The sequence below is a fragment of the Parasteatoda tepidariorum genome, chromosome 5, assembly GCF_982258835.1.
Source record: "Parasteatoda tepidariorum strain Cologne lab strain chromosome 5, Ptep-v5.0, whole genome shotgun sequence".
NCBI classification, from domain to species: domain Eukaryota; kingdom Metazoa; phylum Arthropoda; class Arachnida; order Araneae; family Theridiidae; genus Parasteatoda; species Parasteatoda tepidariorum.
In genome coordinates this window covers 1,658,220-1,686,209 of record NC_141759.1, presented here as the reverse complement: position 1 = coordinate 1,686,209, position 27,990 = coordinate 1,658,220, and the positions used below count along the sequence as shown (strand labels likewise).

The 27,990-nt window shown below is 32.9% G+C and overlaps 1 protein-coding gene across 1 annotated transcript; it reads left to right on the top strand.

Moving 5' to 3' along the window:
* The first annotated feature begins 1 nt into the window (after position 1).
* LOC107436083 (core alpha-(1,3)-fucosyltransferase) lies at positions 2-25,209 on the top strand. The gene is made up of 5 exons (XM_016047648.4): positions 2-100; positions 14,103-14,351; positions 15,394-15,686; positions 17,238-17,668; positions 20,604-25,209. Exons 2-5 carry the CDS (start codon positions 14,120-14,122, stop codon positions 20,962-20,964), a joined length of 1,317 nt encoding a protein of 438 aa, XP_015903134.3. The 5' UTR covers positions 2-100; positions 14,103-14,119; the 3' UTR covers positions 20,965-25,209.
* Positions 25,210-27,990: the final 2,781 nt, after the last annotated feature.

Here is a 27,990-nt window from a genome sequence, read left to right as displayed (position 1 = left end):
AAAAAATATCGATTCATCGACCACATGTGGGGGGTAGGAGCTCCCAGAGCGGCGTTGCTTCACCCGTCCGCCAGTTAACACATCTCTTTCTACGGAAATGGTAAGCATTTCATATTTCATTCCATTTTTTTTTCCCGATTAAAATTTCACGTTTTCATTAAATTTATACACACACACAATGGTGATTTTCATAACTGTCTTCTTAGGTTGCATCTTTTATTATTTTAATCTACGTGTGTTTTATTTCGGTTGGAAATGGGATTGCTTTGAATGAGCTTGAAAAATAAAAAGGTTAAAGGGAGGGAGAATTATCATTTAAATTTTATAAGAGAATTTGTGAAGTCAAAATTTTCTGTCTAAGTGTATAACATACACACCAACTACTACAGAATTTCACCAGTTTTAGAAAAAGAAATTTACAGTGGTATAGCAGTGTGCAGTATTCGAGTGTGCTAAAATTTTAATTAAAATTTAATAAAAAGAATTGTATTCATAGCTACATATTAATAATTTAAAAAGATGTATTAAAAGTCAAATTGAGAAAGGGTGGTGTTCTAAATTCCTATTAAGTTTTTATAACTGTATGTTTTAATCATTTTTTCATTTCGGTACAACTCATCAACATATTTCGTTCAAAACTCAAATGTTGTATGTGTACATAAACAAATAGACTCAACACATCACAACTATGAAATGTGGTGTGTCATGAAATAGGCTAATCATTACTTAGAGGGGCCGTTTTCATAATTTCGTGCCATTCACCTGAGAAATATTATTTTGAAAGAAACTCATTCGATTTCTCTGAACGATGTGAGTCTTATGAAACATTTACACTCAATGTAAATGGAGAAAAAAAATAGTATTTTGAAGAAATGAGTTGAAAGGGAACATAAAATATAGAAGGTCTGCCATCATTAAATCTAAAATGCTTTTCTTTTTTTTTTTTTGGAATTTAGTTTCTAGTAATAAAAACTTATTTTTCAACAGTGTTATAAAATCAATAATTCTTGAAAGGTTATTAAAAACAATTAGATAACATGTAAATGTTTGATAACATAATACCACTTTACACAATTGAATGTAACATTACACTTATTGACATTTTTTTCTATTGGAATTTAGAAATAGTGTCTTAGCAAGGTGAGTGTCTTAGTGAAGTCTGTTTAGAAAACAAATCAAAACATTTATTTCGAATGTTTTATGTTTGCTTGCTGAGAACAATGTCACGCCCGTTGCCCTAATTAGTTGTTTAAAATATATTTATTAATTTATTCGACTGGATAATTTAGTTCATTAGGGTTTTATTTTCAGGTTTTAATCGTAACAGAATTTCAAAATTTCTTCTTTCTAGAAATTTCTAGTTTCTTGAATTTTGTTCTTTGTCATGTCTATCACCAGTAACCATAGCTGGTAATAACGCATTATTTATATGTTTTTCTTTTAAAAAATTAAAATATGTTTAGGAAATTGAAATATGTTAACATTGACGTATGTTTGCATGTTATTATTAACATTAAAGTCTTGGACTCACCTGGTAACATTGCAATTTAATTGTTTCATTGTACTTAGACAAAAAACCATCCATTAAAAATTAATTTTTAAAAAAATACTAAAAAAGTTTAAAAAAAAAGGGAACAGGAAACTGTCAAAAACATTTAACTAATATAGAAAAATATTTTGCGTTTAGTTATTATTAAAAACTACATATTTTCAGGGAAGCATCTCTCCCTTTCAATTTTCAAGTGACATAGTGTAAAGTGTTCACAATGTGTATTTACATTGCTTGATTTTCATGTTCAGTCATCATAATTTATAACCTCATTGAGTTCACAACTTCCATGAACCAGGAATGAATTCCTAATCAGTTCTTTATGAAGCCTTTTGAGATTGTACAAAGTATGTGTTTACTGTTTTGATTTGATAGAGTCTTATTATGTATTTAAATAACCACGAAGTGCTAAAATAAAATAATACTGTAACTTATCAACAAGTTAAAATATTTATAAGCTAAAATATTTATGGGTAGTGGTGGAAAAAGTTATCTTAGTTCTAATCTATTAAAATATTAATACACTATATTTGCTGCCACGGGTTAAAGTATTTTTTCGTTGTAGAATTCTTATACAAACTTCACCAATTACCATAGTACCAATAGTACATAATAGCAAAATTAATTGACCATCATCTGCGCAAAGCAATTTATATAGTTGCTGAATTTCTAAGGTACTTTCCTTTCTCCATTAACGTTGCTTTTTAGTACATAGCTTATTTTTTTTATTTCAACTGATACATATTTACCAATATGATTTAAGCATTGGTGTCAATAATAATATGGTGATTGCTTACGGTTCCCCAAAACGAATTAGTGTCTTATGTATGCATCTTTTCGCCATTAGCTTTGCTTTATAATACCTAGCTTATCTTTTTTATTTCAATTAATACATATTACCACTATTAATTGAGCATCATTGGCATCAATAATAACGTGGCCACTTTTTATGGTTCCTCTAAACGAATAAGTACCTTTACTCTAATTATTTTGCTTTTCAGTACATAACCAATTTCTTTCATTTCATAATGCTTCTGTTATTTAAATTAATTAAGCATCATTGGTGTCAATAATAGCATGGCGAGTTTTACGTTTCTTCTGAACGAATTAGGAGCACTTGTTCATGAATTCTGCCTTTCAATACAAAATAAATTTTTTATTTTATTTCAATCACGGTGGATTTTAAGTTATTTACTTTTATCGAAACACGTTTTAATATAATTATTGTAAATTAAATAAACGCATGGATTCAGTTTGCTCTAGAAACACTAATTTGGTGACGTAATCCTTCCATGCTACAACATTAACGTTGTTCATTGAATTTATCTGACATATATAGCGAATAAAAAATAGTTGCAATAAAATCTATTTTGATCACATAGAGCTTTAAGCTAGCAAACATCATTGATGTTGCTAAATTACGATGATCTCGGGGTTTAAAAGCACTACAAACGTCTGTAACAAAGTATATTTAATAATAAAAACAAGGAATGATTTATCCTTTTACATTGCAGCCATCTGTTGGATTTTAGAAATTATTATTATTAACATTGAGAAATATAATGAACAATTCCCTCGATTAACTCTTAGTTCATTACAAATTAAGCAATCCAAAATATTAATCAAAGTTATATTTCTCAGATGTGAGATATCAATATTTTTTAAAAAAATAATATGTTTTACAAGCATTAGTTCAAACTTATACCAAATTTCTGCTTTATGAATGAAATTATTAAAATTTAAATAAATAAATACCAATTAAGATAATTAAATTATCATATCATGAATAATAAACCAAACAATTTTCACTAAGCATATTCTTTCTCATGCAAAATGTTTCTATTTCAAACAAACAAGTATTTGAACAAGAAAAAAAAAATATAAATATATATTTTCTTTAACTCTGATGTTATCTTTAAATATATTTGAAAAACTGAATTCTCTATAGTTAAATTTAAAACACTGCCTAACTTTTAACCCATCAGTAAATTTCGTTTTCACTCGAAACGCTCGAACGGTTCGTAACAGATTGTTCTAACGTCGACTGTAACCTTCCCTGTACTTCGAATTATCTGTAAGCTAAATTTCACAGCTCTCAGTAGAGATATACATATAGAGATTAAATCATATAGAGATTAAATCATACATATAGAGATTTATAGCTCGTATTTGAAAACGTTACCTTAAAGTAACAAAATAAATTATGATTTTCCCATTTCTGATGGACTGCCTGAAGCATTTAAAGAATTTAAAATTTTTTTCGTATTGTTAATTATTTTATTGTACCCTGTATCATTTAATTTTTTTATATAGCTTGGTCTATGTTATTTTTTTTTTTTGTTATTCAAGTTATTATTTTAAATTAAAATTTGTTTCTAAGTATAGATATAGTGCTCCACGAAATTTTAGGCAGACTATATTTTTTGCGTCTATTATAATTAAAATTAATTGAATCCATATTTAAAACAAGAAACAAAAAATGATGAAAATTCCAGACTACCCTCAATAATTAAAATATAAAAATATGTAAAATACAGTATAAGAAAAATTTAGCTAGACGAGTAGTTTTTTTTCCCTCCATAAATTATTTGTAATATTTAACAACGAAGACCGTCAATTTGACTGCTTTCATCTCTAAAGATATCAATACAAATTATGTATTGTTTTAGGTTTTAAAAATTTTTTTTTTACTAATTTCAGTGAAATTTTAGAGTAGTTATATCTTCCTTTTTAAATTCCAGTCAGCCATTTTGTCTTTTATGATCTGTATGATCTATACCTATTTATATTATAACTTGTCAAATTGACGGTTTTATTTTATTTTATAATTATATATTAATATTGATATTCGTATTTGAACAGCTGACCCAATTTTGAGTTTACGACTAACAATGTTCAACTCTGTAGACCTGTGATTTTTAAACCCCATCCAGAAGACAAGGGATCTCCTGAATTGGGTGCATTTTGTCTTCGTGGAGGGCTTTAAGATGGAACTAACAAGCATTTGAGTTACATGAAGAAGAAAACTTCCTACTGTTGGTCTAATGGTAAGGGGACTCCAACCCATGATCCGTCTACCACAGAGGATATTTAACGTCAGCACTGTGGTCGGTGCGAGCCAAGTGTGGAATTTGTATCAATCAGCTATCGCTGGGATTTGAACCCGGGGCGATCTCATTGGGAGGTTCCATACTCTGAGCCGCCACGGTTTTAGCAATTACGAAGTTTGGAAAAATTTTTATGAAAATAAAACATACTAATTTTTGGTTACATTTTCGTTATTATTAAATTCTTGCATTAAACTTTTTGTTTAAAAAATGTATCTTTTTATGAAAAGAATAAAAAGGAAGCACTTCTTTTTATTGCTATTGTTTCGTCACAAAAAGAAATCCCTTTTTGCAAATAATATGCTATTTTTACAACTGTTGTGTGTTTTCATCAGTTATTTATGGCTGTTATTTAAAGATTTGCTTATCTTTAATCAGTGTAACAGATCAATTTAGTGGTTCGACGAAACGAAATATAATGAGAAAGATGTCACACAGTCGTAACTACTAAACTGTGTGGTGCTGGAAAATAAGAAATCTGTCACAGCGTTCGGACTACTAAAAGATCATTTATGGTATCCCGTGCGATTGAAATTGATTGATATTTATGGTATTCTCTCTTTTAGGAAGTGTTGATTACATACTGATTCTCAAAATTGCTTAAAACGTCAAAAGGAAGAAAAGTCAGAGTCTTGTAAAATAAAAAGCGTTTGTGATCTAATTTGTTAATAGTTAAAAAATTGCTGCAATTCTTGCTTATCTGGTCTCATTAAAATTTGAATAACCGAATATCCTTAAGAAATATTAAAAGAAAAAAAGACTTATTTTTGGATAAACAAGTTTTATAATGGTGTGCAAAAACTTTTCGATACTTTTAATGGACCCCGGAGATGTGACGAAATACGAAAAAAATGAAATTTACTCTCAGGAGGTAGAAACTTTCCTCTCTTCTGTCTGAACCATTGGAACCTTATTTTCTGGATTGCGACCCCCCCCCCCCTATGAACCGGCCATTAAGGTGAAGCGGGTTCAAATCCTAGCGATGGTTGGTCGATACGAATTTCGCATCCTGCTCTCACCGACCACAGTGCTGACGTAAGATATCCTCAATGGTAGATGGGTCATGGGTTAGAGTCCCCTTGCCGTCTGAGTAACCGTGGGTGGGTTTCCTCTCCTTTTAACCCAAATGCAGGTTAGTTTCATCAAAAAGTCCTCCACGAAAGCTAATTTCTCCCAATACTTGATCCAAGAGTTCCCTTGTCTTCTGGATTGAGTGCAAAAGAACAAGGCCACGGAGTCGAACTATAGTAGTCGTAAACCCGAAAAATTGTGTCTGCTGTTCAACGACTGTTATAAAATAAAAATAAAATATCCCCTCCCCATATTTTGAGGTTCAAGAACCAAATCCATCGGAAAAAATTTGTTTTTTTTTCTTCTAAGGCAGAACGTTTTTGTCTCTGATTAGTAATTTAAAATATTGTCTACACTAATTAATTATCATAATTAAGATTGGGTCTTTGAGTCAAAGATTGAGACCAAGTACATGAAAATCCGATCATTACATCGATAATTATTAAGACTGTTCACTTTTTTATTTTTATTTTCCGCTCTCTACATATGATTTATACAGTGATTTAAAATAAATTTCAGTGTCGATTGCAATTAAAATGAAAGTGTCAGCTAATTTAATGAGTTATTAAAATTCATTATTTTGAAATGTATCAAACTGCTAGAGAGAAAAGGAGAGTTAAATATAAATTGTATATCCATTTTATTCCGCAGATCGTAATACAAATAAAGAGATATCTTCTGATGTTGACGAATTCATCGCCATTTCTTTAAACCATTCGAATGAAATTCAAACCAACGATTCAATGTTTGTTTTGGCTGGAATTCCAAGAATTATTATCTCATTCGAAGAATCTTCTCTCAAGAATTAAATCCGTTATATATTTACTCAGACTATTGATTTTAGAATTTGTACCGGACATTTTGTACTTGTTTACATTGGTAAAATTTGTGTTAAATTTGCTTGAGAACAGAAAGTGCGAATTGTTTCAGGAGTTTGGATGGCTCGTAAAATTGATTTGGGGGGGGGAGAGTAAAAAGGGGACTCAGCAACGTTATTATAGGCATTATCATTTCATCAGCCGTGCTTTAAATATTAATAGTTTAAAATTTAAACATTTTTAATATTATTACATTTATGACTAGCCTCAAAAAGCAACTCAAATATTAAAGTTACTACATCACAATTTTCTAAAAAAAAATCTGTCTTCGACCTCAATGGTATAAGACAGTGATTATTTTTGTGAAAATTCAGATTTATTTGGCATACAGGTAGCAAAATTAATAATCATAATGCTCTTGAAAATTATACATAAAAACTTTAATTTGTTAAAGTTGAATTTTATTCGAAGATGCTAAAAAGAAATGGAATAAATGCTCTACAGTTAAGCTAATATTCGAGGAAGAGGGAGAAAAAAAATTCTGCAGTAATTCAGCTCAACTTTCTCAATTCAGCTTTTTAATTTTTAATTGAAGAAAAATTTGAGATGTTTTAAAATGAGCAATTTTCCACCATCTGTTTGTTTGCTTCTTATAAATAAACTAATAACACAAATGAAAAAGTATCTGCCTGCTGCAGAGCCGGACCTTTCTGCTACTTAGGGTCATTGCGGAGGATAAAGACCCTCAATAATGACCCATTTAGAGTGATGTTATGTTTATGTCCACCTCTATCATTTTCTTTTGATGGAACAATGCTATTCTGATTATTATTTTTACGATGAGTTTCGATTCATTTATTTCATTTTTAGTTATAAGTCTTTTCCTTTTACATCGATTAACTTGGGTCCCCCGAAAGAAACGGTGCTTTACTGTATTGAAAAGGGGCCGGGATAGCCTGGTCGGCAGGGCGCTGGATTCACGCGTGTGAGAGCGGAAATCAGTCGGCCGTTTAAAAAGGTCTCGCAAATAAGTCCACTCAAAACGGTGGTTTACTGCAACTGAAATTAATAAAAAAAGAAATATTTTTCAGTAGTATTGACGGAAATAATGATTGCAATAGCACACGTGTCATATAAATTACTAACTCACTAAATATGTAGAATCAATATAGTTTTCTCATAGCGAAGGTTGATTAACGCTCAAAATAGTATTCTTCATCTAACGAAAAGGTTGCGTAGCTATATAGAGTGCGTTGAAATTCCATGAACACAATTCCAAAAGCAAAGACAAGAGCTGCTAGGGAAAAAATTTGTTTCTTCGTTAAGATGAATCGTAAATTAACACTGAATGGGGAAATTGAAGCTTATTTTTCTTTGAGTTCTGAGTAGGTGGGAGGGAATGTCGAACATCTAAGGAGACCATCGTAAACCATTCCGGGGTGTGAAAACAATTCATCGACGATAAAATGCAGAGCAGCACTGGGAAACGGCTGATCGTTTAGTTCCACTGTGCATAGGTATCATTTATAATAAACAAAAAGTTTTGAAGAGTTTATTTTTTTGATGAAGATTTATTAAGATTGTTTATTAGATATATATTTATTAGATATATATATATATATATATATATATATATATATATATATATATATATATATATATATATATATCATCGCTCGATCTATTTCATAAACCAATAGCAACTACTAAGAGTTCCCTCTTTCCCTAAATTAAGACATTTTATGGATTTTACTTTGCAAGATTTTCCCTAACATATAACCAAGGAGCGCAACTTTTCATGTGCATTTTTACTCACTCTCATGACTGCTGTTGTCCAATAATTAATAAATAAATTTTGTACCCTCCTTCCCGACCTAAGACCTGTTTTAATCCTTCCACTCGGCAACGACGTTATAAGTCGCCAGGATTAAACGGTCGGGAAAGGGGTACAGTTCGTACGGTACATTAAAGATATTTAATATCTCATTTGAAATTAAATAAATCAACTTCGGAAGAGGGTACTTCAAAAATATGGAATAACTTCAAATCATTTATTCAAACGGACATTTGGTAAATAAGCAGTCAAATTCTTCCTCAACTTATGGCAATAATTAATTCATCCAGTATCTTCATCAAAAAAATAAACTCTTCAAAACTTTTTGTTTATTATAAATGATACCTACGCACAGTGGAACTAAACGATCAGCCGTTTTCCATGTCTATGCTGCATATTTTGTCTACGTTCCTGAGACTACTAGAAAGCTGAGCTTCAATTTCCTTCCTTGGACTAAAAAAAAAAAACTGCATCGAACTCCTGATAATTAAAATGTTTTTATTGAAATCCCTTTCCTTTACAAGTGACTTACGAAAAGTTTCCCAGTGCTGCTCTGCATTTTATCGTCGATGAATTGTTTTCACACCCCGGAATGGTTTACGATGGTCTCCTTAGATGTTCAACATTCCCTCCCACCTACTCAGAACTCAAAGAAAAATAAGCTTCAATTTCTCCATTCAGTGTAATTTACGATTCATCTTAACGAAGAAACAAATTTTTTCCCTAGCAGCTCTCGTCTTTGCTTTTGGAATTGTGTTCATGGAATTTCAACGCACTTTCATCTCTGATGTTGCGGTTTTCAAAATATCTTCTTGGACTAATTCGAACTTTTTCATGTATCCTTTTGTGTTAATTTTTTTTCAATTCTCATAAAACAATTTCTTGAATTTTTATTGATTATTATTTAAAAATTTTTTTTCTCATTCTTGATGTTTCAATTGAAAAATTATTTTTTATACATTAATCCTATTTACTGTTGAAATTTTTTTCTTGAAATTTTTATTTTCAGTGAATTGATTGTCATAAGAAATGTTTCGAGAAATTATTTTCAAATTTATTGTTTTATGTGTTACAGCTTCTATGATTTTTTGGTTAGTAGAATTTATATTTTTGTTTTACTATAGTGCTTAGGGTGAAGATGAAAATGTCATTTAAATTTTTTTCTCTTAGTAATGCAACTGCAATAATTATGAAATTCAATTTTAATTTATGAATGCAATTACGGTGTGGCAAAAATTAAATTAGGAAATGTTAGAACTCATACAAATAGTTAGAAAAATGAACAAAATACTTGTTAGAATTTAAATTAAAGTACAACCAGACATTAATGCTTTAGTCCAACGTTGGTAATTAGTTCATAGCTCTGTTCTAGCTCAGTAATTTCCATAAACAAATCGTTTCTTTATTTCTGAAATTTAATTCAAACATACAGATAGTAAAATGATCAAACTCAAATTGAAAAATTTAGTAACCAAATACACTTCAAAAACACGTTTAAAATAGAAATGAAAATATTTGAATTCCCAAACAATTGTGACAAATTAAATTACCTATTAACATCTCTGCACAAAAATTACTTTAAAATATCCGAACTAAAATTCTTGAAAAAAAATTATGTCCAAAAAGAAAGAAAGATATAAATAATTAAAAAAAAATAGAAATTAAAGGTAATTTGCAAATTAACCAAACTTGCACTTCAGATTAAAAATAAGGAAAATAGCTAGATCAGTCAAAAATTAAAAACTGATTTACCTTAATACCATATTAATTTTGAAAGTTTGTTTTGGATTTCAATTAGCAATTGTGTTAAACAGGTTGTAATGCAAAATCTGAGAAGACTGATCATCTTTTCTGATTATAAAAGCAATTTGTCCTTGCACAATTTTCCTGAAATCCGGGTTAATAATTGCAATAAAAATACCAAGAAAGAAAATAAAAGTATAAAACAATATAGAAAGTAGAAATAAAAGAAAGAAAAGAAAAATAAAAGATTGAAAAGAAGAAATGTTATCGAAGGTAAATTTTTGGTCATAAAAGAAGAAAAAAATTACGGATATTTTGCTATTAAAGTGATAAATATGTAAGGTAAATAATAAATTAAGTGAAATAAAGACAATACTGAAATCTTGGACTTAACAATAACAACCACTGTGTCATTTTTATTTTATTTTGTTTTCAAACAAGGTAAACAATACTCAAACCTAATTTCAGATTGAAATTTTTCCTGTAAAACTGTTTTTTGCATTTTGTGTTTTACATTTTAACTTGCACATTTTTTAAAATGTTTATAAATTTTTTTTATCATGATTGAAGAGTTAACTTAAATAGTGTTTTTATGTAGAATACTTCTTATAGTGAAAAAGCTGTGTTGTGATTTTTAAACAAAAGACTTTTGAAACTGAAAAAACTGTTAGGTCAAAAAAACTGTTGAAAATGAAAATTTTAAATTTGCTGATGATGCTACTACAAATTTTTGTTTGTGTTAAAATTTTTACCATGAGTACATATGTAATTGTTTTATAATTCATATTATTTTATATATTGTTAAAATTACTAATTTGATTTTTTTTTTCATTTTAATTGTACTTCTACCATAGGGAAGATTTTGCAAATAGATAATTTTTAAAATTTTTGGTTTGTAGCTAAACATTTTTGGCGAGGGGGGATGTAACATAAAAAGCTTCAATTAATCTTTTTATGTTAGTTTCTTTTATAAAACTTCATCCTAAATGATTATCCTAATCGAAATATTTTCTCACACTTTTAAAAGCAACATCCTGTTCTTAAATCTATTTTTGGCTCAAGTATGCATTTAATTAAGAGCAGGACATTTTTCCCTTTGCTCTGTGTGGGAAACGCTCGATCTATTTCATAAACCAATAGCAACTACTAAGAGTTTCCTCTTTCCCTAAATTAAGACATTTTACGGATTTTACTTTGCAAGATTTTCCCTAACGTATAACCACGGAGCGCAACTTTTCATGTGCACTTTTACTCACTCTCATGACTGCTGTTGTCTAATAATTAATAAATAAATTTTGTACCCTCCTTCCCGACCTAAGACCTGTTTTAATCCTTCCACTCGGCAACGACGTTATATATATATATATATATATATATATATATATATATATATATATATATATATATATATATATATATATATATATGGAATTGAAACGTGTTTAGCTCAATAGTGCGAGCTCAATAATTCGAGCATTCTTGAAAATTTTTTCCTCTGTTTTCAATGTTCAAAAATGTGTTTAAATGATAAAAAAATAAATAAATTATCTGAAACAATAAATATATTTCTCTCTAAAATAAAATTTAAACCGTAAATCATTAAAATTGTTTGTTATATGGGTATTATGAAGAGAAATATAACTTAATAAATGGTAGGAGTGACAAATTACTGAATAAAAATTTCGACACTTCCTTACACAAGATGCGGTAACAAGATGCGGTTTAAGATTTAAAAGTATTCGCGATCGCAACACTCGAATACGCCATCTGGGGAGAGACCGGTTTCATGCCTTTAGCCCTTCTCCCTTCCCTCTCCTCCTCTTTTCAGTTATATAGGAATGTACTACGATATTTTCCCTTTTCTTAATATTTTTCCTTTTTACTTAATAAAAATATTTTCTAAAATTTCCGTGATACTTTTCTTTAGAACTATGTTTGATGTAGTTTTCAGTTCCATATAGATTTTCAAGTTAAAAGATTTTAATCTATATGAAAATCAAGAGAGAAACTAACGTACTTCCTTCCTCTACGACTTTCCACACGCTAATGGGGAAAGCATGTGAAGTGTTGCCATAGGAAAAGAGTTCTGCTCTACGCCACCTGCAGCCCATTTCGATCGCCAATAATAAGTAAACAGTTAGTGAAATTAGAGAAGAGGTAAATATTTGAAGTGGTGCTTATAGCTTGAATCGAATAAAATAAATAAAAATGTATATTTGATCAAAGTAGAAAAACTTTTAAGCAAGTAAAATATTAGTGCTGCCATCTATGAGAAGAATTAGTAAAAATTCGGAAATAAAATTATTAAAACCCAAAAAAACATTTATTTCGATCCTATCATTTATAGGGTAACTTATTTAAAAGTCATAGCCTGCACATCATACGGATAGAAAGCCGTTTATAGACTTTATCCTTCATTCATACATCTTTACATACATTTATAGAATATAAAAAATAAAAAAAATATTCATTTTATCTCATCATTCAGAGGGTAACTTATTTAAAAGTCATAGCCTGCACATCATACGGATAGAAAGCCGTTTATAGACTTTATCCTTCATTCATACATCCTTACATACATTTATAGAATATAAAAAAAAAAATATTCATTTTATCTCATCATTCAGAGGGTAACTCATTTAAAAGTTAGAGCCTGCACATCATACGGATAGAAAGCCGTATATATATATATATATATATATATATATATATATATATATATATATATATATATATATATATATATATATATATATATATATATATATATATATATATATATATATATATATATATACATATATATATATACATATATATATATATATATATATATATATATATATATATATATATATATATATATATATATATATATATATATATATATATATATATATATATATATATATATATATATATATATATATATATATATATATATATATATATATATATATATATATATATATATATATATATATATATATATATATATATATATATATATATATATATATATATATAAACTTCATTGCCGAGAAGAAGAATAAAAGCAGATCTTAGGCAGGGAAAGAGGGCACTTAGATGAGAGAGAGCAATCATCCAAGTGGTCGTTGCCCTCCTTAACAAAAGTTAGGAAAATCTTGTAAAGTAAATCCGCCAAAGGTTTCGTTTCAGGGGATAAAGGAAATCTTAGTAATTATAATTGGTCTATTGAATATGTCCCGAGAAAATGTACTCACAAATTAGAAAAGGGAAAAATGTTGAAATGTTAATTAATGCATACGTGAACTAAAAATAGATTAAAAGACAGGATGTGAATATTAAAGGGTGAGAAAGAGTGTTTCATTTTGAATAATAAATCAAGAAAAAGATTTACAGAAAAGGAATAATATAAAATGTTTAGTTGAAGCCAAATGCGATTAAAAAAAAAAGGGAAACTATTGGTGAATGATTTTTATTCTCCACTGGAAAAAAATACATATATTTAACTCGATCCTCAAAATTCATCCAAGTGAATTTTTCTAAACAAATCAGTATTTTTTATTTGATTATAGTAATTATCGTTAGATGAGCTGCACAACTTACTAAAATTGGGTTCAAATAATTGAAGTTTGAAACAAACCGTAAAATATTTTTCCATGAGAAAAAAATTAATCATAAAAATTTTACAGATTTGTATTTAGCGAAGACTTTTGAAAATTGTCCAATACTTTTGGCATTTGGCTAATTAATATATATATATCTATATATATATATACCCGTTTAAGAATTGTGCTCACATTTTTTTCCCATTTAAATATTAACTTGTGACTCGTGATGGGAAATATTTTATTCATTGTGTAGTTTCTAAAGGTATACATTAAATTCTACATTACGGAGTGGACATGTGGAATTTAATGTATAAACATTACGGATGTATAAACATTTAGTGTGTAAACATACAGTGGACATTACGATACCCTCTTTTCATGCAGGTGACGTGAGTGGGAGGATGAGACGCTTCCGCCAGCCCCGCTTTCTGTCCACCGTCCTCCTCACCCTGTTGTGCATCCTTTTGAGTATCAACATCTTCTTCCGTACTGGATACCGATTCAATATAGAGACCAATTTTCTTCGTCAACCGACGTTGCGGCAGGGAGGCAGGCCCAGACCCAGGATCCACCCAGATCGACCCTGGTTCATGAGGGGAGGTCTCATCCGACCAGAAGAGGCTGGAAGTGGTGGTAAGATTTTGTTGTTGTTGTAGCAGCTACTTTTTTAGAGATTTGTAAATGGTTAAAAAAAATGTTGGTATAATAAATTTAGGGCATTCCTTTCAAAGCGAAATCTCTAATATGCTAAACATTGCAACGTTTATTTTCAAACTGAAGAAAAAAAATTTCAAGAAACAAACGTGAAATAAAGTAGTTTTCAGAATGTTATATTCATAATAATTCTGTTATTATTTGAAGAAAAAATAATAATAATGAGGTTCTTTTTCGGCGGAAAAAATGGTGATCAGCTGCCAATTCTTTAATCACCATTTGTTATATTTAGTCGTCCTGTGGCGACCGTTCATTTTACCCCATAATGGTTCCTGCTGATTCCAAACAACAGATCTTTGAATTACTTTTCTGATATTAAATTATTATTTACTTTACTGATACAGGTAGATTTAAAAATGACGCTATCTTCTTACGTTATCGCTGACTTTCAAAATCTATACATGCATCGATTTCTTCCACACGGTGACAGTGTTGGCAACATAAAACTTAAATACCACACAGGCATAAGTATGGTAGATATGTTTGAAAGTTCTTTCCTCTTGTGGGGCAATGGAAAGCTAAAACAATCAGAACTGTTTTGCAAGATCAATCGCCAATTTATCGAGACTTTTCCACTTAGATGAAAATAATCAAAATCAATGAATAATCCTCAATTTTTGAAAATTTCATGAGCCCAGATAATGCAGCGGAATCCCTTTCTAAATAAAAAAAAAAATAGACACGCTTTTCATATTGGCTAACCTGTAGCTTTCAGTTTTTTTTCTTTCTGTATTGACATTTTCCGCCATTTTCGTATTTAACCTAGTGGGCGCTGGAAAAAGATAGCCTTAACTTGATCTAACAGTCATTAATAACTTCCTTACTCACAGCAGTTACGAAAAGCATTATTTCATTAGACAACAGAGACTTCGAACAAAAGCCAATATTATAAGAAGTGATTCGAATATGTGTCAAAATGATGATTTTAAATCAATATTATCATGACGTTTGTTTGATTTAGGAATGCCTCCTCTCCTTTGGCCACACGAGTCGGGCGGTGACCGGATTGTAAATCAGCTGATGTATGTGCCTTCTGGCTACTTGGAGAGTCGCAACGCCAGTCGCCACAAGAAGATTCTACTCTACTTCGGTCGGAGAGGGTGGAGTGACCTGCCCTTGGGTCGAGAAGTCTTCCTCAGGGACCGCTGTCCTGTTGACACATGTGAGATCACCACTTACCACACCAAGGACGTTGACCTCGTCCTCTTCAAAGACAGATTCGAGTTGCCAACTTACTCAAGACCTCCTCAACAAGTAAGTATTGACATTATTATTGCAAAATTAGAAAATGTTACCTGACATTTGTTGCCTTTTCAATAGTAGTCCCCTTTTCAAAAACTTTAAACTCTAAACGATTAAAAAATCTGTTCATTTTATGAACGTAAATAATTTTTTTTGAAGCATTTCTCTAAATATAATATACACTACAGGGTTCATTTCTAATTGGAAGACCACTCCAAGTAGGTTTATGTGAAATTTAAGTATTAATATGTAACGTTTTCTACTCATAAAATTTAAGGTTTGAGTTTTTGAACCAATAATATTTACGTTAAATAACAAACATAAAATATTTATTTGTTACAAAATAAATCAGAAATTATAAGGATAAAATGATATTAATTGAAAAAGAAACCTTTTTTGGATTTCGTCGAAAAAATAAGAATTAAAATCTTGATTGTAACTTACAAGAATCAAGTTGATGTAGTTTTTGTTACTTTCCCTGTATTATGTTCATTATATATAAAGTTTATCTTCAAAAATATCTCCACTAGCCCTTTGTACAGCTCTAGTGCGACGTGAATTAAGTACCTATGTATTAAAGAAAGTACCAATGTATTGAAAGAAGTAAAATATATTAAATAAATTTCTTATAATCATTATTATTTTTTTTTTAAAAGAAAAGCACCTGAAATGCCGGTAGTTTATTTGATGTTATTATTGGTATTCAAAAACCTCCTGGATATTTCAACTGGACGGCCTCTTATCCCCTTGACTCGGACATAGTAGCTCCTTTCGAAAAGCAACAGTGATTGTCAGAAATGACACGTAAATTGACTTAAGATTTTTTTTTTTAATGAAATGGTAATAGTTGTCTTAGACACGTCATCTCATTTCTTCAAATTATTGACGAAGCCAATTTTTGCACATTGTATTTGAATTTCTGAGACATTTTCTTACAAAATTCTTAATTTATTATTTTCTTCCTCAAATGGAGAAAAAGAAAAGAAAAATGTGCTGTGAAATTATCAACCACATTTCTCAAATTGTTCGTGAAGTCATTGTTTTGAAAGGCACCATGATTTTCATGAAGGTATTAAGATATTTAGATCTTTGCGTCGTACTGCCATCTAGTGCAAAGTGCAGAAACTTGTGAAGTACTTATTTGAAAATAGAACTAAATAGTTCGAATTTTTTTCTTATTTTTTTTATTTTATTTCTAATTGCTTGATCCATGAACAACAAACAATACAAATATAAGCAAAGAAACAACAGCAACAACAAAATCGAAATGTTTATGAGCTAACCAAAGGTAATTGTTCCATAAGTACTCTCGCTTCCCAATATCTCGAGAACACTAAAAAGGAACAGTAAGAAAACAGAAAAGTCTGATGAAAAACTTTCATTTTCGAAGACAATGGAGTGCGTTGCTCTAAGTTTTTAAAAATGATACTTGCAGTAGTGAAATGATCCAATATTGTAGTCATAGACGAACTTTATTTATTTATTATTGTATTATTATTATTCTATAAAACTTGTTTTGAATACTCGCATTTTTGGATTTAATGCGTGACATTCACTTTTTAGATCTGGCTTCTGTTCCTGCTAGAGTGTCCACTTCATACACAGACCTTCAGTGCAGCTGCTGGATATTTCAACTGGACGGCATCTTATCGCCATGACTCGGACATAGTAGCTCCTTACGAAAAATTCGTTCCTTACCCGAAGCCAAGGCGAAAGATGAATAACCGTGATTACGCCAAAGGGAAATCCAGCAAAGTGGCATGGTTCGTGTCGAACTGCGCTGCACGCAACAAGCGACTACAATATGCTCGTGAACTGGCTCGGCACATTGAAGTGGACGTGTACGGGAAGTGCGGAGCCCACCGGAAGTGCCCACGCACCAGTGCAGGTCGATGCTTCCACATGCTGAACAGAGATTACAAGTTCTATTTGGCTTTTGAGAACTCCAACTGCAAAGATTATATTACGGAGAAGTTCTTCCTCAATGGTCTTGGGTAATTCATATTGAAACTAAAAATTATTATATGATATAAACTCTTCAATCCGTTTAGTATTACGTGTCAATATATGAGATAAGCCTTTCCAAATCCAACAGAGTGTGCGGGTGGGTGACCCACTTGGATCAGTCTGCGTAGGGGCCGAGGGTGTGCGGTACTGGTCCTCGTTAAACTGTTCTACCGTAAAGTGCTCGACTTTGAGTGCAGGTTGTTGGGCTACCGAAGCAGAGGATCAAAATTGTGATGACATGTCTTCGGATCATCCTCAGGGATGTTTCCCAGACCGTCGCCAATTGCCCATTATGCAACTCTAGTACGACGTAAATTAACTACAACAACAACAACAACAATCCAAATCCAACAGCCCATGATTTAAATTTTTAAATGGCAGTTGAAATCCTTTATGGATGGCTGATTGAATGTAAACAAAAACAATCTATTTCTGTAGTTGTTGTAGTTGTAGTTTCATTTATGTCGCACTAGAGCTGCACAATGGGCTATTGGCGACGGTCTGGGAAGCATCCCTGAGGATGATCCGAAGACATGCCATCACAATTTTGATCCTCTGCAGAGGGGATGGCACCCCCGACCTGCACGCGAAGTCGAGCACTTTACGGTGGAACAGTTTAACGAGGACCCATACCGCATACCCTCGGTCCCTACGCAGACTGATCCAAGTGGGTCACCCACCCGCATTCTGACCGCAGCCAGTGATGCTTGACTTCGGTGATCTGCTGGAAACCGTGTCTTAACGATCAGTCCACTGCGGGACTAATCTATTTCTAAGACCGGAAGAAATTTAGAGTTTCCTGTAATTTACAAATTCTAACTGGTTGTGAGCCTAAAACAAATTTAAGAAAATTAATTTCAAAACAAGGTTTGCCATGTTTTGAGTGTTTTCCCTTACTTGTCTATATGTGTGTAAAATATCACCGGTTGATATTTTTTGGGTTGCATCATAGCAAAGTCTTCCGAATTCATTTGTTGTTTGTTTCATTGAAATTTAAATATAAAGAATGCTTTATAGTGTAAACACGGCAGGTATAATAATATTGGATGGTGCATTTTTTTTAGTTTAGGCGTAAAAATCAATCGGAAGTAGTAACCCAGAAGACTTACGACGAGTTTTAACCCCTAGAACCATCTGTGCTCAGTTTAACACGATCAACCATCCATGATCTCACAGGCACTGACCTTCAATATGATCTTTAGATTCCGTTTTTTTATTTGATCCGGAGTACTTAAACATATAAACAATAGCGCATGTCCGGCTCTTTCGAGGTCGCGCAGTGGACTGATCGTTAAGACACGGTTTCCAGCAGATCACCGAAGTCAAGCATCACTGGCTGCTGTCAGTGTGCGGGTGGATGACCACCTGGATTAGTCTGCGTAGGGACTGAGGAGGTGCGGTATTGGTCCTCGTTAAACTGTTCTACCGTAAAGTGCTAGAATTCGCATGCAGGTCGTCAGGCTACCGAAGCGGGGGTGCCACTTTGGAGAGGATCAAAATTGTGATGGCATGTCTTCGGATCATCCTCAGGGATGTTTCCCAGACAGTCGCCAATAGCCCATTGTGCAACTCTAGTGCTACGTAAATGAACTACAACAACAACCGGCTCTTTCGAGAGAATTGGGCACTTCGCTATTGGATTTTGTTTATATTTAGACATGGTGGATAAAGAATGAAATTCTTCTTGGATTGTGTGAGTGTAGGTTTGTCGTTTGCAGATGAGTGTTTGCTAGATAATATTTTGGGTCAGTTTTGAAATTTTCTTCTAAAATATCGTGAACGTTACATTACAGTATGTTCAGGTATTTTCAATGATAATAAACTGTTCATTTCAGCGTGCATCTTCCTCCGTTTAACCGGTTTTTTACAAATTAATAACAAAATAAAAATAAAAATTTGTTTGGAATGAAACTAAAAAGGAGAAAAAATTCTGTTTTTTTTGCAATCCAAAAACAAAAACGTTAGGTGTATCACTTTTCGAAGATGTACAGGGATTTTTAGTAGAAATTTGTTGCAAGGGTCATGCTTCTTACATCGTTCGTTTATGATTGGGACACATTTATAGTAAATAATTCAACAATAGAACTCTCTTTTCTAGCATTTGACTTATTAAGCGAAAAAATGTATGGGCCACAGCCGTTTATACGAAACGAATATTTAACTCATTTTCTTGTTTCTTAGGAATGGTGTTCGTTAGTCGGAAAAGAGTCTATAATGTAGGCGTTTGACGTTTATGCTTATATGTGCCCATTTATAACTTTGGAAGAAATATTACCAAACATTGAGGGTACTGAGTAAGAAGTCAAAGTCGCTCGTTTAGAGCAAACACACTTGAGATTTCAATGAACGAACCAATTCTCAAAGCATACGAGTAAAATCGCGTGTGCGAAGTTGGAGATGCAAACAAAAACAAGTTTTTCACTGGCAAATAAAATTTCATCCATCAGGTTGTCAGTCACATCTCCGTATTCGCGAATTTCCCCCAAACAGAAATCTTGTTATTTTTAAGTAGGTAGGTTGGCACTCCATTTACGTCACACTAGAGCTGCACAATGAGCTATTGGCGACGGTCTGGGAAACATCCCTCAGGATGATCCGAAGACATACCATCGCAATTTTGATCCTCTCCAGAGAGATGATTTCCCCGATTTTGTAGCTTGACGACCTGCACGCGAAAGCGAGCACTTAACGGTAGAACAGTTTAACGAGCTTGCACCCTCGGTCATAGTGATGGCTGATCAAAGTGGTCATCCACCCTCTTACTGACCTCAGTCAGTGATGCTTGACTTCGGTGTTCTACTGGGAACTGTGTCTTTACGATTAGTCCACTGCGGGATATTTTTGGCCAATTTTAATGTCTTTGTTTTTGATGTAATGAATGGGAACCAAACAGTTGAATTGAAATGTCATTTCTTGTTTCAGACATGATATCATTCCAATTGTGATGGGTGCCCGTCCCGAAGATTACGCGAGAGCTGCTCCACCCCACTCCTACATTCACGTGGAAGACTTCTCAAGCCCCGCCCACTTAGCTGAATATTTACACAAAGTGGACTCCAACGACACACTGTTTAATTCATATTTTCAGTGGAAGATTACCGGAGAATTCATTAATACCCGGTTCTGGTGTCGGCTCTGTGCTCTTATGCACGCCCCGGTAGTTCCTAAAGTGTACACTGATCTGGAGACTTGGTGGGCTGGCAGAGGGACCTGCGTCACCGGAGAGTGGAAGAAAGCGTCATCTGGTGTCGAGGGTCAAGACACTCCTATATATCCGACCTGAGCGTTACGCATTTTTGTATGATCCGTGAAATCCATTAAGCCTTTAAACAAAACCGTTGGAGAATTCGACGATCCAATTTGAAGCGTTGATGAACTGTTATCTGGAAGGTTAGCCTTCAGTTGTTTCTCTGTCTGTTAAAATGATGTAAAGGCGATCTCGTACATCGCTGCTGAAATGAAGCAAAAAGTTTTATTTTTTGCAGTTAATCTACGTCAATTGAAACAAAAAAAAAGATTTTGCTTCTTTCATTATATCGGTTGGAAGATAATATTTGTTCTATTTAACTTTCATGATAATATAATTGTGATAAGGGGGTATGTTCCTACTCGCTTCATTCACCCCTCTCTTCGACTGAGACACAATCACTTCTCTGTTTTGTTTCTCGAGCTCTTGAGGATTGTAACATTAAAACTAAAAGTATTCAGTGAGATACCTTCAAGTGACGTAGTGTGGGTATCTCGATCCTGATGGGTTGTTGAAACGGGGCATTTATTTACATTAGAAACTGTTTTTTTCCATTCCATTTCGAGTAAACCAAGCCCGTCAAGCATCAGTGCTCTTAAGTGACACGTTCTAAATTCTATCACAAAGATTCATTTCAATTCTTTCACTCTATATTTACACAGAGATTTAACACAAAGACAGGCACGAAGACATGTGGAACATAAACAATCTAATTATGCATCAGAGTTGCCAGACTCACAAATCAAATGTATATCATGGTTACAATAAAATGGGTAAACCAATAATTAATCTAAGTGAAGTAAAAGAAGTAGACGAAAAAGAATTATATTTCATCTAATTCGATGTGCGACACAGATCTGTATTTAATTAACTTTGATTAACATTCTAACATATCTAGAGAAATTTTTTCAACTTTAATAATCCATTTTGCTGATAAAGATTAGCTATGTGTGGGTATAGGATGTCTTCTTCTTGAAGTGCAAGTACCCAATTAAATGATTCCACATTTCTTTTGCTTGTTTCAACATTGATTTCACAGAATTAAGACATGATTCTACTAAAATGAAATTTGAAATGAAACATTTTCCCCAGTTATCATTACGACTTCAACTAAAAAAAAATGAAATTCTGAATTTTTTGATTACTATAAAAACTCGATACATTTTTGAACCCGAGAGATTATTTAGCTATAGTTAATTCCCAATAATGCTCTATTTTTACATTCAGTATACTTTAATTGCATTGTGCTTTTCATAAAGCTCATTATAAAAGTAATTCATTCACCAGGTAAGCAAGGTATATACCATTTTTAAACTGCTTATCATAAAATGCTGCGTCATTAGGAAAGAACACGACGTTTTGGTTTGATTCTTTAAATCGGAATAAAAATCAAAATAAAATTTAAAAAAAAAAACGTTGTAATATACTCAGAAAGGATGATAAGCAAATGTTGCTGGTACATACCTTTAAAGAAAAGGTTAAAAATACTTTTATGATTTATATAAATTTTATGCTAAAGAAATCTGGATTTTCCCTGTTGATCAAGGAACCCGGTTTTTTTCCTCTTCAATTTAATAAGAATGTTGGGCAAGAAAGTAATTTCGGTGTTTTAGTGAGAAATAAAACTCTGATCCTTTTATAAACTTTCTGATAATCTCAGAATTTCATGTCCTTATGATATCATTCTGAATTCAGATTACATTCATTTTATTTTGTAATCGTCGTTAAACAGTCGACTCCATTTTTTTAGTTTACGACTCCTAACGTTCAACTCCTTAGCCTTGTCATTATAAACCCGGTTCAGAAGACAAGGGTATTTGCGTTACAGGGAGAGGAAAACCTCCCACGGGTAGCCTGACGGGGAGAGGACTCTCACTCATGATCTGTCTACCACTGAGGATATTTTACGTCAGCACTGTGGTCGGTTCAAGTCGGATGCGGATTTCGTTTAAACCAGCCATCGCTGCGATTCGAACAGCATTGGAAGGCGACCGCTCTATCCCCTCACTCATCACGGCTCGATGCCATTCATTGAAATTTTACTATTTAAATGTTTTGTGAACTTTAAAATAAAGGATGATTCGCAAGGTCGGGGGAGGATTCTACGGGGGATCACAAAGGAATGGTATTTCAAAAAAGAGTCGAAAAACGTGCGAAATAATTAGGAAATCCCCACATTGTATTATCGGATCATCATTTACTTCGAAACTTACAAAACTTTTTTTTTTTAAAAAGTCATAACGATAATCTCAAATTGCGTTTGTTTGAGTTTTTTGCTGATAAGAGACATGAAATTCCACAAGCACGGAATGACCAGAAAAAATGACAGAAAGCGTCATCGAACAGAATGGCTGAAGATACACTGTCTGACCAAAAGTATCTGGACACCCGGTTGTTATGTGGGGGTGGAAGCATAATGGTATGGGGATGTTTCTCGTGGTTTGGTCCGTTAGTTCCTGTGGTTGGAAACATCAACTCTGATATGTAGGTGGACAATTCTGCACTCTCAACTCTATGGCAATGTTGCGGCCCATTTCTCTTCCATCGAGGCTTGCACAGACGTGGTTTGATAAAATGGATGTTCAAAAACTGAAATAGCTTTCTCAGAATCCCGATCCCATAGAAACACCTTTGGGACGAATTAGAGAGCAGATTACGTAGCCACCCTCCTCTCTGCAAGCAGCTCTCACTTCAGCTGTGATGGAAGTCAATTCCTATCGAAAACTGGTGAACAGTCTTCCCAGACGTGTGCTTGGCTGTCATCGATGCAAAAAAGGTGATCGACATCCTATTAATATGTGCCTCAGCACAGTCTAAGTCTATAGCACTTTTTGTCTAGACACGTTTGGCCAGATAGTGTATTTGACTGATTGTTTTGTTTAGAAGGAAAAAAAATTGGGCTTTGTTTCACACTAATACAAAGAAATCACTTTCTTGCCAACCCAATATAAAGTGACCCAGACTCTCTTATCGTCAATTCAAAGTATTAGTTTCTAAGCGCAGCAAAGGATTAAATGTGATAAACGAAAATGTATAATCATTTTATCAAAGCAATAATCAATGAACTTCAATCGTAAAATCGTAATAAGATCTTGAATGAATGATTATATCGCTACTAACTGGTTTATTATATCTCGAATAAGGAACAACTCATTAAAAAAGGCTTGAGATAGAAAGACAAATACTTAATGGAGAGACTTAGTCATAGATAGAAAACTGTTATATTGCATTTTCTATCGCGTGCAAAAAGTAGTCATAAACATACATGATGTATTAAACCATCATCAAAATGCGTTGGAAGGAAAGTCCATAGTTTCCAATTCTAAAAAGGACACACGTTTTTGATTGCGGTACGCTTCCAAAAATGATTCGAGGTAGAAAACCGGAGAATGATACTCACATTTCCGACTCAGTATTTCATTTCCTACAACAACTTTAAAAATACAATCTATAGGATATCTATAATATTCCCTCTAATGCGTAATGTAAAAGTACGTCTACAGTTTTGAACTTAGAACGAACTCGTCTCTTAAAAATGTTCACATCAAGCTTGCACTCATCCCCCCCCAGGTGCCACTGCTGAAACTTGATTTAAATTGTTGTAAAAATCTATGTCGGGTCTCTTTTGAAACTTATTTTGTAAACTAGGAGCCATTCAAATATTTCATAAGCACTTGTAGTTTTGTTTATTTTTGAAAAAAAGATATCAATTGTATATACTTATAATTGTCGTACAGAATATAAATTATTTTGTAAACTAGGGGCCGTTAAGAAATTAAGTAAGCAATTGTAGTTCTGCTTATTTTGGCAGAAAAAGAAATGTGATTTGATCAATGCTTCCATTATATATCGATACAAAATGATGACTTGTAGTTTTAGATAAAATCAGGCCTGAGATGGATAAGATAAAAACTGGCCATTTCAATGATGGCTAGTTTTCTGGAGGAATATAATAACTTATTCATCGGCAAAGAAACAGTCTTGTGTTTAACAATCTTTGTAGCCATGAACTCTTCCCGAAAACAATCAAGAACGAAATAATCTTCTCACCAGTTCCCCCCCCCTCCCCACTTCATATAACGCAATTTTCCTTTAACAAAGGACCCCAATTATATTTTGCATGTACGAATCAGGCTTTCATAATATTTGACAAAATAATTTCCAAAACATTGAAAATGGCCTTTTAATGTGAATAGATATTTAGCTGTATTGTATGAGACGACAATGTTGTGTTCTGTCAAAAAACTGTATTTTTATAAATAAAATGCATTATATAATAAATGGTGTATTTGTTGATTTTTCTCTTCAATTTATTATCTGCATTCCAGCAAGTATATTTTATTTAATAATCGGTACCAAATCTTAGCTATGTTCAGCTCCGTAGCTTTGTCCTTGTTTACCCAAAGCAGAAGACAAGAGACCTACTGGATGACACTTTTATTTTATGACCGCCGTTGAACTTCCGATCCGATTTTAGGGTTGACGACTACTCATGTTCAACTACGTAGCCTTGTCATTTTGAACCCAATCCAAAAGACAAGGGAACTCCTGGATCAAGTATTGGAAGAAATTCGCCTTCGTGAGGGACTTTTTTTAATGGAACTAACCCGCATTTGCTGTGCGTTGAGAGGAAGACCACGAGAACCTCCCATGGTTAGCTACACGACAAGGGGACTCTTACCCATGATCCGTCTACCACTGATGCTATTTCACATCAGCACTGTGGTCTGTGCAAACCAGATGCGAAATTCGTAACTACCCGTCATCGCTGGAGAACGTTCTATCCCCTGAGCCATCTCTGGTTTACACTTTGGGACAAAAAAAATTTTTTTAGAGAAATCTTTAAGTGAAAATAAATCATATTTGCGTAATAGATAAAAGAAGACTGTTTAGCCTGACGCTGAAGGGGATATTTCATGATAACACCGTGGACCGGTGTGTGCGAGGGAGGGGGGTGCGAATCAATCCTGTTATCACTAAATCAGAAAGTGAAACTTCTAATACCTGAACCAATAAATTGACTTGTCAACAAATTAAAAATCGAATGTTTTGCTTCGGTTATTATCTCGTAATGAGTCATGATAGTTTGTATTATTTACAATATGAGTCATGATAATTTGTGTTTCGAGTTCTGATAGATCATACGGTGTTCAACCTGAATATTAATTCTAAAACCGTTTATAGATGTGCCCTCCTACAATTAATATGCTGACCACAGCTAACTCAGAATATCTATAAGGAAGTGGTCATCTGTTATACTAATCGAAGCAATAGAATCAGTTAATAGACGAATTTTGTTCAGTCCTTGATGAAGGGGGAAGGAAGGTTATAATTAGATATTAATGGAAGTGAGATTAATATAACTCCTAAATTAGATACATCTGTCCTAGATATTACACATATATTAGATATTTAGACTCTATGAAGATAGCCCATAGATTATAGCATAGATACGATTTTATAGCATATATTACAGGACCAGGTGTGTCTACCCCCTCCCCTCCAAAGCAGGTTCGGACATCCCCCCTAAATTTGAAAATCTGTCCCCTCATTTCCACAAACACCAAAAATACATATACAATTTTTATTTAAACAATTTCTTAGCTCCGTAATATTTTGTAAAACATGATATTTGGAAGACGAATTTAGCATTGTGAAAAAGAATGTTATGCAGAACTCAGATGCAAAGTGGTGCAAAGTATTGTTCTATTTAAATATTATATCAATTTAACGATCAAATCTTTGATCCCAAGTTTATTGTTGTTAAACATTTGTTTAAATATAACTAGATATTCATTAAAGAATAATCTATAGACAAGGGTTAATTTAAAAAGGGTGGAAGGAAATTTGTAAAATTATGCATGTTTTTTCAAATTATATATCTCCAACGATAGTATATTTTCATATATTATACATCAATTAGCAATCGAGAGCAGTGGTGGCTTGGGGGATAGGGCACTCTCCTCCCAATAGCCGACCCGGGTTCGAATTCCAACGATGGCTGGTCGATGCGAATATCACACTCAGCTGTCAACAACCACAGTGCTGACGTAAAATATCCTCAATGGAAGACGGATCATGTGCTAGAGTCCCCTTGCCGTGAGGCTAACCGCGGCAGGGTTTTGTGCCTTTCCTCTCCATGTAACGCAAATGCATTTTAGTTCCATCAAAAAAGTTCTTCACGAAGGCAGATTTCTCCCAGTACTTGATCCTGGATTTAATTTGTCTTCTGGATAGGGTTCAAAATGACAAGGCAACAGAGTTCATTGTTAGTCGTAAACTTAAAATTGGGATGGCTCTTCAATGACGGTGTGGCGTAACTACCACTACGCCACACCGTATACGCCGTCTGTTCATACGTATGGAACAAAGTTACTAGATTTAGATTTGAACTTAAGACGCCTTTTCCATTGGAAACTTATTGTTGCTGACGTTAAGCAACCTATAATTGCTATAGACTTTTTAACAAATTTAAATTTGCTAGTCGATGCTCGACACAACTGTTTGATGGATGCCAATAAGAAATTTTCGTCATCCGGGTTCCGAGTTCAAAACCAAGACTTTACTTTTAATTTAACTACCTTGTCTGAGCCTTTGACAGAATATAAGAAAATTTTGTCGGAGCTTCCAACGTTGACAAATTTTTGCTGTTTAGGTAAACAGAAACAAAATGCTCTGGTTTCTCATTTCATTGAAACTGCAGGCCCTCCTGTGTTTGCTAAACCTAAAAAATTGCGGCCGGAACTTCTAGAAGCAGCTAAAAAAGAATTTTCCTATCTAATGTCATTGGGAATCATGCGCCCGTCTAAAAGTCTTGGTCTAGTCTTTTACATATGGTCCGAAAAGCGAATGGTGACTGGCGACCATGTGGCGACTATCGCCGATTGAATGCAGTTACTATTCCCGACAGATATCCCGTACCCTACATTCAGGACTGTACTCAATTGCTGGAAGGTAAGAAGATATTTTCTAGTTTAGATTTATGTAGAGCGTATCACCAAATTCCAGTTAATCCTGAGGGTATACCAAAGACAGCAATAACAACTCCATTTGGTTTATTTG